Source organism: Teleopsis dalmanni, chromosome X, assembly GCF_002237135.1.
Source record: "Teleopsis dalmanni isolate 2A chromosome X, ASM223713v2, whole genome shotgun sequence".
Lineage (NCBI taxonomy): Eukaryota > Metazoa > Arthropoda > Insecta > Diptera > Diopsidae > Teleopsis > Teleopsis dalmanni.
In genome coordinates, this window is record NC_051848.1 from 44,232,741 (window position 1) to 44,250,580 (window position 17,840).

Here is a 17,840-nt window from a genome sequence, read left to right on the forward strand (position 1 = left end):
AATAGTTCTAACCATGTTTGCAATTTTAGAAGATTCCACTAAAGTTGACAACAATGTAGGTGTTGTAAACGATAGCAAAGCGACGACAAGAAGACAAGAACTGATAAGAGCTGATCTCGTTTAAATTCTTTTGCTTCAATTATAAGACCTTTGAAGAGACAATAAAATATAACCACAAATTGCATCTTCTCTGCAGAATTTTTTTTGTTTTTTTGACAAACTTGTGATTTGATTTTGCAATATTCATGTTAATTAGTTTTAAATTTTTGGTGATGTTTTGAAAATGAATGGAGGCTAAAGTGATTAGCGTTACTTTTTGAATCTTTTAAACAAAGCAACTTAATGATACCAATTAGGTCTCAATCTCAAATGGTTCTCAAACGGGATTTATCAACAGAACTGTGCTATTGACTTTAGCTATTAAGGTCACAATACTTTGGAAAAAACAGCTGTGGTGCAAAAATAAAGTATTGATATTGATAAGAAATATATAGTGGTTGTATACCAGATATATCTCTTGTTTGTAGTATTTATATAAAAAATTTTCTTGGAATTAATTTTTTACTTTCTGGCACTGAATAGAGGTCAGTGAATAGAGGTTATGAGGACTGATAGAGGTCCTCTATCCTCATAATATGAGTATTGATATAGTATCGACCAAAGGATTGTAGACGTAGATGTTATGTTCGATACATTTTTTTGGGATTGATTAGAGTGTGAATATCTGGTCAATAGTAGAGTGACCATACTGAATGCCGCACTGATGTAGCCTAATCAGTGAATTGTCATGTGGCTTTAATCTTTGACACAGTATATACTTAAAAGCTTTCACGCGGTAGAAACAATCCCGTGGTAGTTGGTCCAAATCGTCGGGTCGTTAGTTTTAATAAATTTGCATATTTGACTCGCATAAGTAAAACATATATGGTTATTATATATCGTAGATATATGTGTGTATAAAATTGTGAATGTTAAAATCACATATTCTCTTGTCGGACACAGTGATCGTCCTCATTCTCACTATTTTCAACAGCATTTTGTCTCTTGGGTACTTTTCGATGCATTGAAAAACATCGTTGTTAAAAATGATCCCGAAGCCTTAAAAATATCCTTCAGTTGTTACATCATATTGATCAATAGGTTCATTGTCGTAAATCTCAAAAATTTTCGAAAAACTTCTAGTAAAAAAAAAAATCCTGATTTCCTCACCGATAGAAAATTTAATTCTTAATTCGTACCATCAATTTGGTTTTCGTAAAGGGCATGGAACAATTGAACTGATCCTTAGAATCGCTAATGAAACACACCTAGCTTTACAATCAAAGCAATATTGTACGGCAGTTTTTCTTGATGCAGCGCAGGCACTTGATAAAGTGTGGCTTAACAGATTTTTACTTAAAATAATGCACTCGATACGAAAAACGTTCATAAACTTCTGAAATCCTACGTGACTCGCGAAAAATATAGAGTTAGACACAAATCTTTTATTTCGCAAGAGCACGATATCAACACTGGAGTTCCTCAGGGTAGTGTCCCTGGGCCGCTTCTATACTTAATCTACACAGCTGGCATTCTTCTATATCCTAACAATTTGTTGACGACGTTCGCTGACAACACTGCTATAGTCAGCATCGAAAGTGACTGCACTATAGCATCATAAAATTTATACAGACATCTTGGTTTAATTGAAAAGTGCTTTGCTAAATGGAAAATCAAGGTGAATGAAATTAAATACGTTCAGGTACACTTTTACTCTAAGGAGAGAAACATGGCCATGGCTTGCAATTAAAACCAATAATATGGACACAGTTCAAACACATTCTGTAAAATATCTGGGAATTCATTTAGATAGAAGATTCACGTGGACAAGTCATATTGAAGCCAATAGATGCCAATTAAATCTTAAAGGAATTATACTGACTTCTAAATCGCTATTCTAAACTCAGTCTCGATAATAAATTGTTAATTTACAAATCAATATTGAAGCCAATTTGGAACTATCGTATAGAACTGTGGTGTTCAGCGTGTAACACATATATAGAAAAAATCCAAAGAGTACAAAATAATATTCTCCGATATTCTCCGATTCACAAAGATCTAAATCTACTAGCCGTTGAAGAAGTAATTCGCTTATATACAATTGAATGCCTAGAGAAACTCAAGTCAAACATGAGGATCCAAATAATCATGTTTGTCACTTATATTGTATTATAATCATTGATATATATGAATACCCTAGCTCAATTGCATACATATAGGTTTTTTAATTATTTTCAATTTCTATTTATTAAAATTCAATAAATGACAAGGAAAAAATATATATCCCTTTAGTGAAATAAAATGCTTATTTTCAGCTTCATTCTTTGTAATTTTCATTAAACAATATAATTCTCAATATAATTCTCAAAGTAATTCTCAATATAATTCTCAATATAATTCTCAGTAGAATTCTCAATATAATTCTCAATGTAATTCTCAATTAAATTTGCAATATAATTCTCATTATGTTCGCGCGTTCTGAACTATAAATTTATGAGTTAAAAATAGTGACTGTGAAAATGTTAATATAAACGAAATTAATGGACTAAGTTTTTAGTAACGTGATTATTTCGGAAAGTTAAATTTAAATTTTAAATTGTGATTAAAGTAGAAATATTTTGTTCCGAATTAGATACATTATCTAAATAGATTACATTAATATATGTTACGTATTTGTGTATTTCACATTTATTCTTATATCTCCGAACATCATTAATACATATTACTTTTCGGAGGGCAGATATATATAAAATTTACCTGATTTAAATATTAAATCTGGAGTAAAAGCTAGCATTCGTACTTTTTATATTATAGGTATTATTGAAAAGTTAAGTTCTAAAAAAAGCTCAGTATAAAAACTTCTAATGAAATTAATTGTCTTTTATAGATAGGTAAGGTAAAAATAAATACTATTTTACTTACTAGTTTTGCAACCAGAAAGCATGTGAGGACATTAGACACTTTCTGGCCAATTGCCCTATTTCACGATAATTAAGAAAGCAATGTCAGGGAAAGATCATTCTTTCTACAGAAAATTACGAAATTGTTCTAAATAAAAGAAACTAGGTCGGATGCAATCGGCTAACGTCATGCCAATATGCCGTAAAATATATAGAATACAATAATTTTATAAATTAGTGTCACGTATTGATTATAAGAATTATGTTATAAATTATAATTATTACATAGTATTAAGCCCCCTGGAACGAATACTGGTACTTTCGGTTTGAACTATTAAATATACCTACTCGCAGGTAAACTGAAATATAAACTGTTAAATATTTTGATGGTGGATATTTGATGATGGATATTTTTAAGTATACGAGTATTAGTCCACATAGGCGTATGGTCACAGTCCAAACAATCTTCTTTCAGGGAAATGATTTAAAGTTATCCATATTTGAGGTCTTTATATTGTAGTAGATCTTTGTTTTGTAAAACCATGATTATTAAACAGAACTAACAAATACACTATATTTGTACATTTGTAAATATAATATATTATATTTAAGCATATATAATAAACATGACTAGTTTTGGTTAAGAGAAACATACTAGTGTCTAAACGTGCGTCCGGTGTTTAAAACTATTTAGATATATATTTCTACGGGTAGCTGCTGAAGGTATTTAACAGTGTTCAGAGTAGTTGTCTTAACCTTATACTAACATCCATTAAAAAATAAATTAAGAATTGTGATCAAACTCAATATAAAAAAAAAGGTCCACTAATGTTTGGATAAGGTAAAAAAAATTTATTTTATGTGAGGCCTTACGTCAATTTTTCGGGCGAAATGGATGTTAGTGTTGGGCTTCACAAAAAAGCTAAAAGTAGTTCTTTAAGTGTAGCTAATGTTATTTAAAAGATTAATTTATTAAATGATTAGGTTTTGGTAAACTTTTAAGAACAGAGTACAACATATATGGGTATTATATAACAATCATTTATGTCTGTATAAAGTCCAATGTTAAATTAATATCATTATAATCAATATTAACACGATATTAACAACGATATTATCAATATTAACAATCAAAATACAGTGGTAAATCAGTGAAAATGGCTTTATTGGTTTTCGAAGTATTGTCCATAATATTCAATAAATCTTTGCATTCGATTGAATCAACCGTTTCGCCACTCTGAAGTTGATATCTTCATAATCAGGGTTTTGAATGTCTCAACAACTTGATCGGGCGTAGAAAAAACACTCGCCACGCAATTTTCTCTTAATATTTGGGAATAAGAACAAGGTATTAAGTACCAAAATGGGATTGTGAAGCGGATGACCCATGAACTAGACGTTTAAAATGCTCAAAAACTCTTTTGTTTAAATTGCTGTCTAGAAGCTCGCATTTCTCTGGTGGCGACCGATATTCCTTCTACGGTTAGTTTTCTCAATTCTTCCAACACTTCCAGTAAACAAATGGTTGTGTACCACTCAGAATTGACCGTTTTATGTTGTTCAAGTCACATAGTTGTGACATGACCGGTTTTTCTGAAAAACATTGCTTAATTTCTGACTTATGTCGGCTATGAGACATCTTTTAAAATTCTTACAATGGTAATACCTAATTTATCTAATTTTTATCTAATTTACCCTACTTGAAATTCTGGTAAATACCAACATTCGCTGCCATACCGACATAATTTAGTATTTCCCTTAATTTACCATCAATTTACTCGAACTCGCACACAAATAAACTGCTTCAACAAAGGCAATGAAAATATAATATATCACTGCCAACAATATTTGAAGAAAAAATAGCGACGTACTCGTACTTCTTAAAAAAACATAAAGTTCTTAATAGTGAGTCGTGCAATAGAATAGTTTAGATATGTAGTACTACTAAATTGTGGATTGCTGATTTCTCAAAGCTGATTGGGCGATTACAGGGTATGAATTATATTTAGTTGGTCACAAAAAAAAAAAAATATTTAAATAATTTGATTTTATATTAAAACTTGAAATAATTTATTCTTCGGATACAGAAAAAGCTTAAACTCCTGGTCCCAATTAATTGCTTGAAAAGTAAATTGTAATTATGTGGATCGTACATCGTAACAAAGTGGGTTTCCACCAATTATTTGTGTGTATTTATCATTCTTCATATATCATTTTGCGTTCATTCGTTTATTAAAGAATTGCACTCTTTATATTATGAAATTTTAAATAAAATTTATGAAACATTTATGTTAAGTATAATGTCACAGCATCTGTCCTAGGCAAGTCATCACTCAAATTTCTCAAAAAAGCGTTTCTTCAAATCGGGTGGGTAAGTAACATAAATATAGTGCTCGTTCTGACCTACTTCGTTTTCGATGATGTCGTGAGCGGATGATGAGGCATGTAGAGATGGCTGAGATGCGCCCACATAGCTATGATGCATATCCAATGAATGCTGAAGAGAATTGATTGGCTTTGCGGCTGCGTCACTCAATGAATTAACCTTGTAATCGATTGTATTAGCTAGTGATGCTGTGCTAGTTGCTGCTATTGCTGTATTGGAATTGCTATTGCTGTTAAGTAAAGTTGTTAAAGGTTTATTTTTGGAGTCACGTGACTCTAAATACTTTTCCTGATATGGCAGATTATTTTGACCTTGACGGCGTAATGGTGTCGATGTACGCTGACCGTTCCTGTGAGTTGTGCTGCTGCTGGTATCGATTTGAATTTGATCCCCATAATAATGTCTTAAACTGTAGGGATGTTCTGCTTGGGATTGTTCAGGATATAAGTCGTGCATATGTTGATGTGAAAATAACTGACCACCTGGACTATCCGGAGAATATTTAAGACACTGATTGTGTTGACTAATGTGGTGATTTGAATTAATTGCTGTCTCGTCAGAACTAAAATTGAAAACTTTAAATTTATTAGAATGTTCCCTTAAAATTTGAAAGTATAATATATAAATATTAACTATATTCTTAGGAAGTGGGTCGGGTCTACTTATTTTGACATTGGGAATATCTTGACATTATCGTGACATTAACCATAAACGATTTATTTTTATTTTATTTTTTTTTTTGAAGAGACTCTCTACTGTTCGAGAGTAGAATAGTAATAACAAAATTTTTATTTTTTTTTAATTGATCTAATTTTTTTTAATGATCTAATCAGAAATAATCAAGGTAACAATAAAAACAAAATATAAATAGTAATTGCAGTGAAGAAGTGTATACAGAGACTTATTTAAGGGGGCTTTTTGGAAAAATATTGTAAAATTTAAATAAAAAAAATGAATTGAGAAAATCAATTATCATTGAACCCCAAAATCCTATCGGGTATACGCTAACTGGAGTTATTATTATTAGTATATTACATTATTTAATAAGATTTAAATTTAATTTAAGTTTTTTCACATTGAAATATAAAAATAGGATCTTTAAAACAAGTTGTTCATACAACTTGATTGATATCTTTTTCCTTTTCTTATTAGAACTTCAAAATATTTTACATGCTTATATTAATAACTGTACTTTATAATATGTATACGTATATAATACACATATATATTATAATTAGTAAATAAAGCTAAGAATATATTAATGCAATTAAGGGAAATAATGCCAAAAATTCATAGATATGGGGATTAGGGTAGTGGGTATTTGCTGATAAGTTCACTTTATTTATATATTTAATTTTAAGTTTTACTCACTCAAATAGTATCCAAATAATGTAATAACAGAAACAGATTCCTGTGGACAGCACGAATATAAGAATTACTATTAGACCCCATGGAAATGCTCTCGGCTCCAATGGACCATCCTCCCAGTAACGATCACAAGATAGATACCAGCAAACTGCTTTATTCATTTCATCTTAAATAAATAAATATAATTAAATTAAATGTGATTTATGTAAAATAAATTTAAAAATGAAAACAGACTGAAGATCTTGAATTAATCTTAATCTTGTGGTTAATACTGTGTTTCGCATGTAAAAAAAAAATATATTAATTTGAACTTTCAAATATTTAATTAAGCATCTTTCAATACGTGTTCAATAATTGCAAGTTAAATTTATATTTTTTTATTTTACTAGGAATAGATATTTCTCTCTAAGTAGTCAAAATTTCGGACACACTTAAAGTAAGACGTGAAAAATTATTAATGCAGTTAAGCACTCAGTCAAGCGAGGGGTTTGAAGTACTGAAACCCTCTCTGAATTCGAAAGTCACCGTGTGAGACTTGAACCCACTAAACCACCTCTTAGGAATGAATGGAGAAAATTCCTACAGCATTGTGAAAACTTCATTTCAGTAATCAAGGGAGAGAGGAGAAAAAATAGACTTAGTCCCCCTCTCTCTGAATTTACCCGACAAGTTATATTTATAGTGTATATATTATACACATATTCACCGATAATAAAATACTGATGTCTGTGATATAAATTGATTATAAATTACGATGTGGAAGAGTTAAGTATCTACTTTATTTTGAAATTGTTACAGTACAGCTATGGAACTTATTTTCCGATAATGAAATAATTCTAAACGATTTTAAATATTCTATTAAACACAACAACTTATGTTGTTGATAGATCATTTCCTGTTATGAAAAAGTATGTAGTTCGTTTCAGGGATTATAGTTAGCCATGATTAACTCAGTGTATTCACTATAACAATAGAATGTTGCATTTGACCGAGATGAAGAGGTCGAGTTTTCATCGAAATAAAATTTACAAGATTTTACTTCTCGTCTTTAATATCGATTTTATTTAAAGGAAACTTCTTAAATTTGTTAAATGCCAATCGGTTTGAAAAAAATCTACGGCAATTTATTTATTACTATCAAATCTCTTAATAAACTGTCGAAGAAGTGAAAAGTCGATAAACTTGGCATCAGCGATACAAAATAGTATAATTAATCAGCTATACGGTAAGAAAGTCCCTAAGGTGAGCTTAATTTTGAAAAAGCTCATTCCCGCTAATACAATTGATTGAAAAATCGTGGTTACACTCAAAGTTGTATATCACTATATATGGTAATTATTAACTTACCAAAAAGTTTTAAATATACAGTCAATATATATTTATTTATTTTTATTTATTAAAATAAAATGAAGAGTTTTCGAACAGTAGTGAATTATAACAACAGAATTTTTATTTATTTTTAAATAATTGAATTTTTGACTGTTTCGAGTTTTGCTAAATACCCATCACCAGTGGCCTTGGAATTATTTCGCATATTTGATTATTCGTAAATAATTGCATCCTTGTCCTTGCCAATACATAGGCTTGAACTCGTACCCCACCAAATTTGAACCTCAGAGTCAGTGTTCATAAGTCATTTAATAAAACTTAATTTAAAATAAAATATAAATATATATATCTTTTAATATGAATAATAAGAAGACGGTCACTGTTTTACCTATCATCTAAAGGATATAATAATTTAAGCAATTTATATTAACAAAAAAATATAGTAATTATTTACCTTCCATCTCTTTGAATGCCACATTTGACATTGTAATCAGTAATCCTGTGATGCAGGTTCGAACCAATTGTTCGCACTTTAGCTTCAATTTACTTAGTTCTTCCGCCTTACAGCTAGCGCGGATATTGTGCATATTTGTGGCATTGCCAGCTTTTATTTTGACATCCGATCCTTTCGTAAAATTGCAATTATCTGAAAGGATTTTGATATTAAGGTAACCGTGTAGTTATTACTCTTATTTTATTTTTATTACTAATGTTACCCGTATTCTTAATATTATTTTGGCTGTTTTTCTCTTGACACATATATTGACTTTGTACTTTAGCTGATTGTGACGCAGATGATGTTCTATAAGTAATTAAATTTTTTTAAAAAATAAGTATTATTAGAATAAGTGTGCTCTCATTTACTTATTAATTATTTCTTTCATTTAAACTTTATATTTATATTATTAAAAATACAGAAGTGACAGTAGTCTTCCACAATCTAAAAGATATATTACACTGTACTATTGCGAACTAACCAACCAACAGTCCTATTCACAATCTTAGAACTACGACAATACCACACCGGCTATATAAAATGAATCGTCGGCCGTGAATATATTTCATTGTTAATAACAATATTTAGTGAATATTTTATTACGAGTAGTATATATCAGCGACATATATGGAAGAATCTTTGGTACTCGAAATTGAAGAATCCATCAGACATCACAATCAGACACGGCAATCTATGACTGTCCAATGTATTAAATATTTATTTTAACATGCTTCAACAATAGCAGTTGGCTATCCTTTTAATTTCAAATTTATGAAAAGAAAATTAAATCATATGTCTAAAATTTTATTCATTTCATTATTTTTTGTATTTGACTTTAATATATAACCGTAAACAATGTTGTAAATCGTATGAAAGTATCAAGCTGGCCAAAGCAGGAACTCTGCTCTCTGACATTCACTTCTCGTTCACTTCTATTGGAATTCCACTTATAACAGATAAACTGACAAACAAGCAAAAATATCTGAGCATAGTCAAGCAAAACTGGACCTGGTTGATCTGGTCTAAACTGGACAGAAAACTGATTGGTACAATCAGCTACTTCAATTAAAGCGAAACCTGCTCAGCACTACTGAGCTGATGGTGCTGATGAGTCACTGCATAATAGGAAGGCATGTTATGAAACTGGGTATATTCTATAATTTCTTTTATCGTGGTTGTGGGGCTACGGATGTGATCCATCTTTAGCTTGGAGAAAATCTAAAATATTCGGGCTGTACTCTAATCTATGTATGAACAAACACCAATCCTGTTGTACTACAACAAGCTATTATTTGAGCTCATGTGGAGTTGGGGAGTAACATAATAGGTAAAGGCTAAAGTTCAAGATCTGAGATATATGATTCCTAATATAATAATTAAAACTTTCATTAACATTTTAATTTTAGAAGAACGAGGGAGTCTCTATTGAGTGAGTCACTGATGAAGGGCTATGTTGCTCATTCTGTGGCATACGTCACAAAGAACAAATTTTGCAGATTAAATTTGATCTTAGAAATAAATTGTTGGTCAATCTCTAAGATCTTAGGTATGTAATTCCTGATATAATAATTAAAATTTTCATAAACTTTTTAATTTTAGAATGACGACGAAATCCCTGATGAGTGATTTTCTGTTGAAGAGCTCGTCTTCCCAAAGGATATTAATTTTGAAATTGATGATTCAGCAAAGCTCTTGGCAGTTTCTTTTAAGAAATTTGATGGGATGATAGATGCTCAGTTTAATCAAATAGAAAAATAGTTCTAATCATGTTTGCAATTTTGGAAGATTCCACTAAAATTGACAACAATGTAGGTGTTGTAAACGATAGCAAAGCGACGACAAGAAGACAAGAACTGATAAGAGCTGTTCTCGTTTAAATTCTTTTGCTTCAATTATAAGACCTTTGAAGAGACAATAAAATATAACCACAAATTGCATCTTCTCTGCAGAATTTTTTTTGTTTTTTTGACCAAAATTAGTTTTAAATTTTTGGTGATGTTTTGAAAATGAATGGAGGCTAAAGTGAGTAGCGTTACTTTTAGAATCTTTTAAACAAACCAACTCAATGATACCAATTAGGTCTCAATCTCAAATGGTTCTCAAACGGGATTTATCGACAGAACTGTGGTATTGACTTTAGCTATTAAGGTCACAATATTTTGGAAAAAACAGCTGTGGTGCAAGAATAAAGTATTTATATTGATAAAAAATATATAGTAGTTGTATACCAGATATATCTCTTGTTTGTAGTATTTATATAAAAATTTTCTTGGAATTTTTTTTTTACTTTGTGACACTTAATAGGATAATAAAAGATTTTATACATTTAACTTAAAATAAGAACTAAAGTAACTTAAATATATATATCTATTTAAAATATCTCCACATTAATATAGAGATTAGGAGGCAAGTTTGGAATATTAATAAGTTAGCCTTCAAAGTGATAAAATAATCGACAAGCGAAATTTGATTTACAATAATCCTACTGAAAACATTGATGGGTCGTAGAATGAAAATAATAAATTGCAGTGTATAAATATGCAAAAAAAGTATGAAGTGTAGTCGTATAAATATAACTCTAAAACTGTTTCTGATTTGGGTCCCAAAACTATTGCCTATGCAGATGACTCTGCAATGATAGTATCAAGAAAATGTATATAAATTACATTCATGGGCACAGGACACGGGAACTAAAGGTTTATATAGATAAGTGAGTACTAGGCTCAAAATTTTTCCAAAGATATATAAACGGAAGACGTAGTCTCCTACAGCTAATGTCTTAATTCAAAAAAAAAAAAATAATAATAAAATTATATTAGACAAGTTTTTAAATCATTTATATCAGTTATCAGTTATAAGCTGTTTACTCCCATATTAAGTAGATCGTTTTTAATTTTTACTTATTCAATAATTAGTGACCTATCAACGTTAAAAACTAGCATTTTGTCTATATTTCACATAAAAATATGCTACTGTGCTTTTACTTTTTTTTATTGAGCACTGACTGTCCATTTGAGTGAAGTAAAGGGATTTATTTTGTAATAAGTATGAACTTAATTTAGGCGAGTAATATTTGAAATAATGTCTTAAAAATTTTATTACTCTCGACAAATTATGAATATAATTTGTTTATGTTTAATAAGTTAATTAATTAATAAAAACAAAATGAGTCAAAATGTTTACTTACCTTAGGGGTAAAATGCTTAAATAAGCGGAGTTTGCTTTTGCAATCGCTGAGCTTTGTCCTAATGAGTCTCCCCATACTTCAATATCCGTTACCATATATTGTTCACCATTTTGTAAACTCGAAGATTCTTCGGTTTGAAAAACTTCACATCTCATTATATCGCAAAAATCTGACAAACAAACAGCATCTTCCACCTAAGAATTTTGATTTTATTTAAATTAGTCTTTTATATATTCAATTTTAAATCAATATGAAACTAATTTCAGAATTACTCAAATTTTGATAAGACGTATTATATATAAAAAATTGGATCTAATCACTTTTGGACTCTTATTTTTAGCTTAAGTACCTCATTCCATCTACAATCTCATTAGAAATCGATAGAGAGTTAAATTTGGGTAGAGAATAAATAAATAACAGCTTTATAAAACGGCTTCAATTTTAGCAATAAACCCCTGTATAGGGTTCTTACAGAAATTATTTTGGTGTCATTATATCACTATTATTTAAACTATTTTTACCATCCTTCTTTTTAGATTCTTTAATTTGTTTTTTGACTGTATACCGCATACATTTAAGATAAATTTAGGACTGATATTTTTAAGAAGGACAAGAGAACAATAAACAACAATGCAAATGTAAAATACAAAAAATACAATAAAAACAAATATCAGCAAATTTGCAATAGCAATGATGTTGTCTTCTTTACTTAAGGAGCTTGCATGTAAAAAATTTATTTAAATGGTAACTGCTAAGTTATAAATTATGCGTTTCAAACAAATTATTAAAAATTCATCAACAAAAAAATAAGTCCATTTAGTAATGGAAATATTTTCAATGCATAAGCGGAGAGCACGTGAGCTCTGCCAGCGAGTATACAAATTGCCTTTCTGATCTCATTGCATCTGGTAAATAATGTCAGCGCAATCTTTATTGTGTTCAATCCGTTGTTGCTAGAACTAGAATCTGCCCGGTAATATTCTAATAATGTCTACAGAGAGTCATATCCATAGGATTTCAAGTTTGGGTTATGCACAGGGTTTTGTACTTATTAAGTAAAATCAGCCATCAATGAAAAGACGTGTAGCATTTGCATTGTTATAGCTAAATAAGTAATTAAACTTTATTAATATATTCAAAGCAACTTTAACTCCACTACAACAAAAGTTTTCCAAAATTTTAATACGGTGCGTTATACACCTATTTACTAGATGAGATATTTTTCCATTTCCCTTTTTTTCCATTTTCCATTGAATGACAACTAGAAATACTAGCAACTAGTATTTCCGCAGACATTTAGAACATTTAAGAACAAACATTGATAATTTAAGAACTAAATGAACTGAACTATAATAAATTTAATCTTTCTCGATTCTTGACAGATTTCGTTGTCTGATCTTTTTTCATATATATTATATATATATATATATATATATATATATATATATATATAATAAAACAAGGGTAACGACTACATCTAAATGTATTTTTTTAACTGAACTTTTAAGGCCAGACATTTAATAACATATCATTTTTTACAAATTTATAATTTACTCATCTTACCTTATTAACCGTGGAGTTGTGACGCTTTTCGAAATGAAGATCTAAAAGGCTTTCTTGAAAAAAACTCTTTCCACATAAACGACAAGTCCATTGTGTTGGTCTATCACGCTTCTTTGCATCTTGCCGTGGTGAAAAAAAATCTCGTGAGGGATGCAAAGGACATTCTGAAGGCAATTTCACCTTTGAAAATAATATAAATATAATAAATTTATATAATATAATATATAAATTGTTGATTTAATTGTTTTTACCTGATATTTATCTAATATCGGCATCCATTTAGATCTAATAACTTTTCGCACTAAGCGACTGCTATCTTTAGAGCAAAAATTTTTAATCACAGAATATTGCGGCCATGGTATAAGCAAGAAAAAATATATTAAAGAGATCTGAAAAAATAAATAATATATGTTTAGTGTTTCTCTCTATTCTATTTGATTTAATTAAATAAAAATGTAAACCAAGTCAACCAAGTATTCTACACCGTCTTACAAATCTCAGGTTAACCAACAATTGCTCTGACAACGTTCTTCAACGTCTTTACGTTATAACGTTCTTCTACAGGTTCATGTTTGAGCCGTGTGGGACTCATTTGTTGACCGACTCAGATAAATTGGAAAAATTTGTTTTATTTTTTTTTTTGATTTAATTAAATTTATTTTCAAATAAAAAATATAATTTTATATTTTATATCCCTTATTTTGTAAGGAAGCTTCCAGAGAGAGTGAACTAATTTTAGGCAATTCAGCTAACTAAAGTAACTTTTTTAGAGAGAGAGAGTCAGAGAAAGAGTCTGATATTTCTGAATCGTAATCCCTTATCATAGATTATAAATATTAAATAAACTAATTTTAGGCAATTCAGCTAACTAAAGTAACTTTTTTAGAGAGAGAGAGTCAGAGAAAGAGTCTGATATTTCTGAATCGTAATCCCTTATCATAGATTATAAATATATTAAATAATATCCTGTTGTGTCTTCTACAATATTAAGAAGAGTATATTAAATATATTTAGTCTTCTCTTTGGGGAAGTCTTTTTGGACATTATTTGATTTTTCTTATATAGAGGGTCCACTATATTAAGTACTATATTTAATAAGTAAATTAAGATTTTTATTCGGAAAAACATACAGAGTTTAATTCTATATAAAAATATTAAATTTTTTTTCATAAATATTAAGAAGAATATAATATATAAATTTCAATTATTCTTCGGAAAAATTTTTCTGTACATTATAAGGTTTTTTTAAGATAAACAATTTTAATTCTATATAAAAACGATATATCATTTTTACAATATTAAGAAGAGTATAATAAATAATTTAAAAACATATAGAGTTTACTCGAACACTATAAGGCTTTTTAAATAAAGAATTTTATTTGTATGTATATAAATATAATATAGTAGTAATATATATAAAAATATGATATAAAAATGATATATAGATCTGAGGTCAATTATTGCTTAGTCTGATGAAGTGATCTAGTCAAGGCACAAAGAGGGGTTTTAAAGAAACCTCGGAATTTAATCTATGGTATATAAAAATCATCAAATGAAAATGGACAACTTGGAATCTAAATGGCATACGAGGGCTGCTTTTTAAGTCTTGCATCTAACAATGAAAACATAGTGGATATCAGTGAAAATGGTTTTATTGTTTTTCGAAGTAATCTCCATTATTACATACGATTGAACCAATTTTTGAAACAGTTACTCTGTCACTCTGAAGTTGAAATCTTCAAAATCAATGTTTTGAAAATCTCAACGACTTGTTTGTAGGTAGAAAAATGCTCGCCATGCATTATTTTCTTAATGCTTAGGAACTGGAAGAAGACGTTGAGTGCCAACTCGGTACTGTAAGGCAGATGATTCATCAAATCGACGTTTTTGGTGCTTAAAAACTATTTTGTTTGAGCTGATGTGTAGGAGCACGTATTGTCGTGGTGGACAAGACTTTCGGCAAAGAAATGGTTATGTACCACTCAGAATTGATCGTTCTACGTTATTCATGTGGCACAGTTGCGATATAACCGATTTTTCTGCGAAAGACATACGACCATTTAGTAGCGTTTGAGGTAAACTTAAAGACAGATCCGAAATCGACACGTAACTGCAGACTTCATATTAATTGCATATGGGAATTAAATCATATTTTAGATTAATATTGGAACATTGAATCTAAATCTGAACAAACACCGTCGTAAACATGGAGGAAGGGAAGGGTTTGCATAAAAGTAACAGCACGAGATTTTTTAATTTATGCTGACACAGAAAAGTCGATAAAGTTCATGAAAATTAAAGACTAAGAGGACGTTTCATATGACCGAATTAAAAGGATATGTTAAATTGATTGGAAAAATGACAGCTCTATAGAAAATTTTTCACCAATGGCAAAACAAAAAATTTTCTCCGAAAGAAAAGAAGAAAAATTATATTTCGAATAATATGTGAAAGCGATTTCATATATTTTGTTTGTAATCTATATTATTTATAATTTATTTATAAGTTTATTGACTTCTCCAAATGTTAATAATGTTTGGCAATATTTAGTGGAATTTTTTTTATTATTTTTGTTATTAACTGAACTGTTAAGCGAATGTGGTGGATAAATGTCAGTTTGTGCGCAAGTGAACTTTTATGTAAATAACGTAAGTTTACATGTAAGTCGGTAATAAATATTAAATGTTCAAACACGAAATACTATGAATAATACATTACATTACTTTTCCAAAAAAAAAAAATCAATATTAATATTTATTTACATTATATATATAAAAATTTTAAAAATATATTGCAATCGATTTATTCGAATTGAAGTCCGTTTTCCAGAAGCTTACCTCACAATTAATAAATTTAGGCTTCATTCATAATATTTTTAGAGAAAAAGCAAACTTTTATTAAGATTTATATATTTAATTATATTAACTGTATGGCTTTTCACACGACATATATTAACACACATATAATGCCGATTACATGAAACTTTTATTATCCTTGCTCCTTAAAATTCTACCTTCAACTAAACTTCACACACTTTCACCACCACACAACCGACTTGCGCACAGTGGATCATATAAATGTCGAATGCTGTAAAAAATATTTTTGGCTTTTAAATGTTTAATTGGAAATACTATTGTAAGAAACTTAAACATTAAGTTATTTTTCGAAAACTGTTTTTAAGTAATTGCTACTTTAAATTAAATGTTGAAAAATAATATAATTAACCTTGTTATTATTTTAACATAAATCATAAAATTTTGGCCCACTTCTTTACCGGTAAGTTTTAAACATTTGAAACGATTGAATATGAAACAATAAATTTTGAAAGGAATATACTCGTAGAGTTCCTTTTAATTCTTTTACGAATCTATTTTAGTTTTCCTGAAAGATATAACCTAAAAGATAAATGCTTTTAGTAGAGAACTAAGTATAGATCAAAAAATACATAAAGGATAAAGCCCAGAAATTATTTACGAAAACTAACAGGCTTACCAACATCGGGTTATCGAATCGCAGAATGGTTATACGCTTCTCGGGGAGGTATGCAGATCTGAGGTCCATAATGAAATCTGATGAAGTGATAAACAGTAGTCCAGTCAAGGCGTAGAGAAGGGTTATGAAGAAACCTCGCAGTTAATAGAGAGTAAAACTGCTCAAGTGTACTGACCCAATTAGCTTCAACATTATAAATAAGTATAGAATTATAAGAATAAGTATAGAATTGCTTAAATTCCTTATATGCATCTATGTCAATGAAATTGAAGTCATTACCTAATTTTATTAATTGATTGAATTAATTGATATCACTCTACAAACAAAGTCATTACGGCTCAAAACGTAGGAAATATAATCGTATCATTTCTTTCTTCTCTTGTTCTCTAGGCCTGTATATATAGTGAAATATACATTAAAAGAAATGAAAATTACAAAATAAGTTACCCTAAATCGTACTAATTCTCCTCAGATAGTCTCCTGACCAAGAGTCCTTGACATAACTCCATAAAAGTTATATTCTAAACTATATATGCATTCAACTACTAACTGATTATTTCAAACCTTTAGGCACAAGTTTTCTCAGTCCTATATATGTCCTATATATATATATATATCCTATATATGTGTGAATAAGTTTTAAGTAATCTTAATTTAATTAATTTATTGATTTAATTGAAATCGCGTTACAAGCATGGTAAGGAATATATATGCAAAATTTGTTTCTCTTACTACAATATAATATACTGCTGTGAATATACAATTAAAGTAAACTTTGATAATTTCTTAGAATGCCATTTTAGTTAAAAAATAAGTTTTTGAGAGATAAAGGTTTATTAGAAAATATTGTGTTGTGTTTGATAAAATACAGAGATAATAAACGGTTATACTAACTTCAAGTTAATTATTTATATTACTTATCAGAATCCAGTGATCGCGAACGACCACGTAAATAGGGTGGAACGCAACAATACCGTCATAATATAAAGTCTTTTCAATACTTGTCGTCTATCTCAATGATTCAAATGATTTCATTACACAAACGTGGTCATTACGACCATGGAAGCTCCATAGTTTTAA

At 29.2% G+C, this 17,840-nt stretch overlaps 1 protein-coding gene and 1 long non-coding RNA gene across 2 annotated transcripts; one reads left to right on the plus strand and one right to left on the minus strand.

Moving 5' to 3' along the window:
- Positions 1-4,988: 4,988 nt before the first annotated feature.
- Positions 4,989-16,132, minus strand: LOC119689462. Its single transcript, XM_038104295.1, has 9 exons — positions 16,106-16,132; positions 13,520-13,657; positions 13,269-13,448; positions 11,706-11,899; positions 8,739-8,824; positions 8,477-8,668; positions 6,697-6,859; positions 5,609-5,887; positions 4,989-5,554 (listed from the first exon to the last, which is right to left on the minus strand). The coding sequence occupies exons 1-9, from the start codon at positions 16,130-16,132 to the stop codon at positions 5,269-5,271; spliced, it is 1,545 nt and encodes a 514-aa protein (XP_037960223.1). The 3' UTR covers positions 4,989-5,268.
- On the plus strand, positions 9,335-10,466 carry LOC119689464. Its single transcript, XR_005253434.1, has 3 exons — positions 9,335-9,845; positions 9,925-10,064; positions 10,118-10,466. It is a non-coding gene; the product is annotated as an uncharacterized LOC119689464 (long non-coding RNA).
- Positions 16,133-17,840: the final 1,708 nt, after the last annotated feature.

Coding starts and splice junctions, on each gene's coding strand:
- LOC119689462 (XM_038104295.1), bottom strand. CDS start 16,132: ATGAAGCCTAAATTTATTAATTGTGAG. Junction 13,658..16,105: donor CTAAATTTATTAATTGTGAG/GTAAGCTTCTGG, acceptor TTATTTTTTCAG/ATCTCTTTAATATATTTTTT. Junction 6,860..8,476: donor GGCATTCAAAGAGATGGAAG/GTAAATAATTAC, acceptor TATTTATTTAAG/ATGAAATGAATAAAGCAGTT.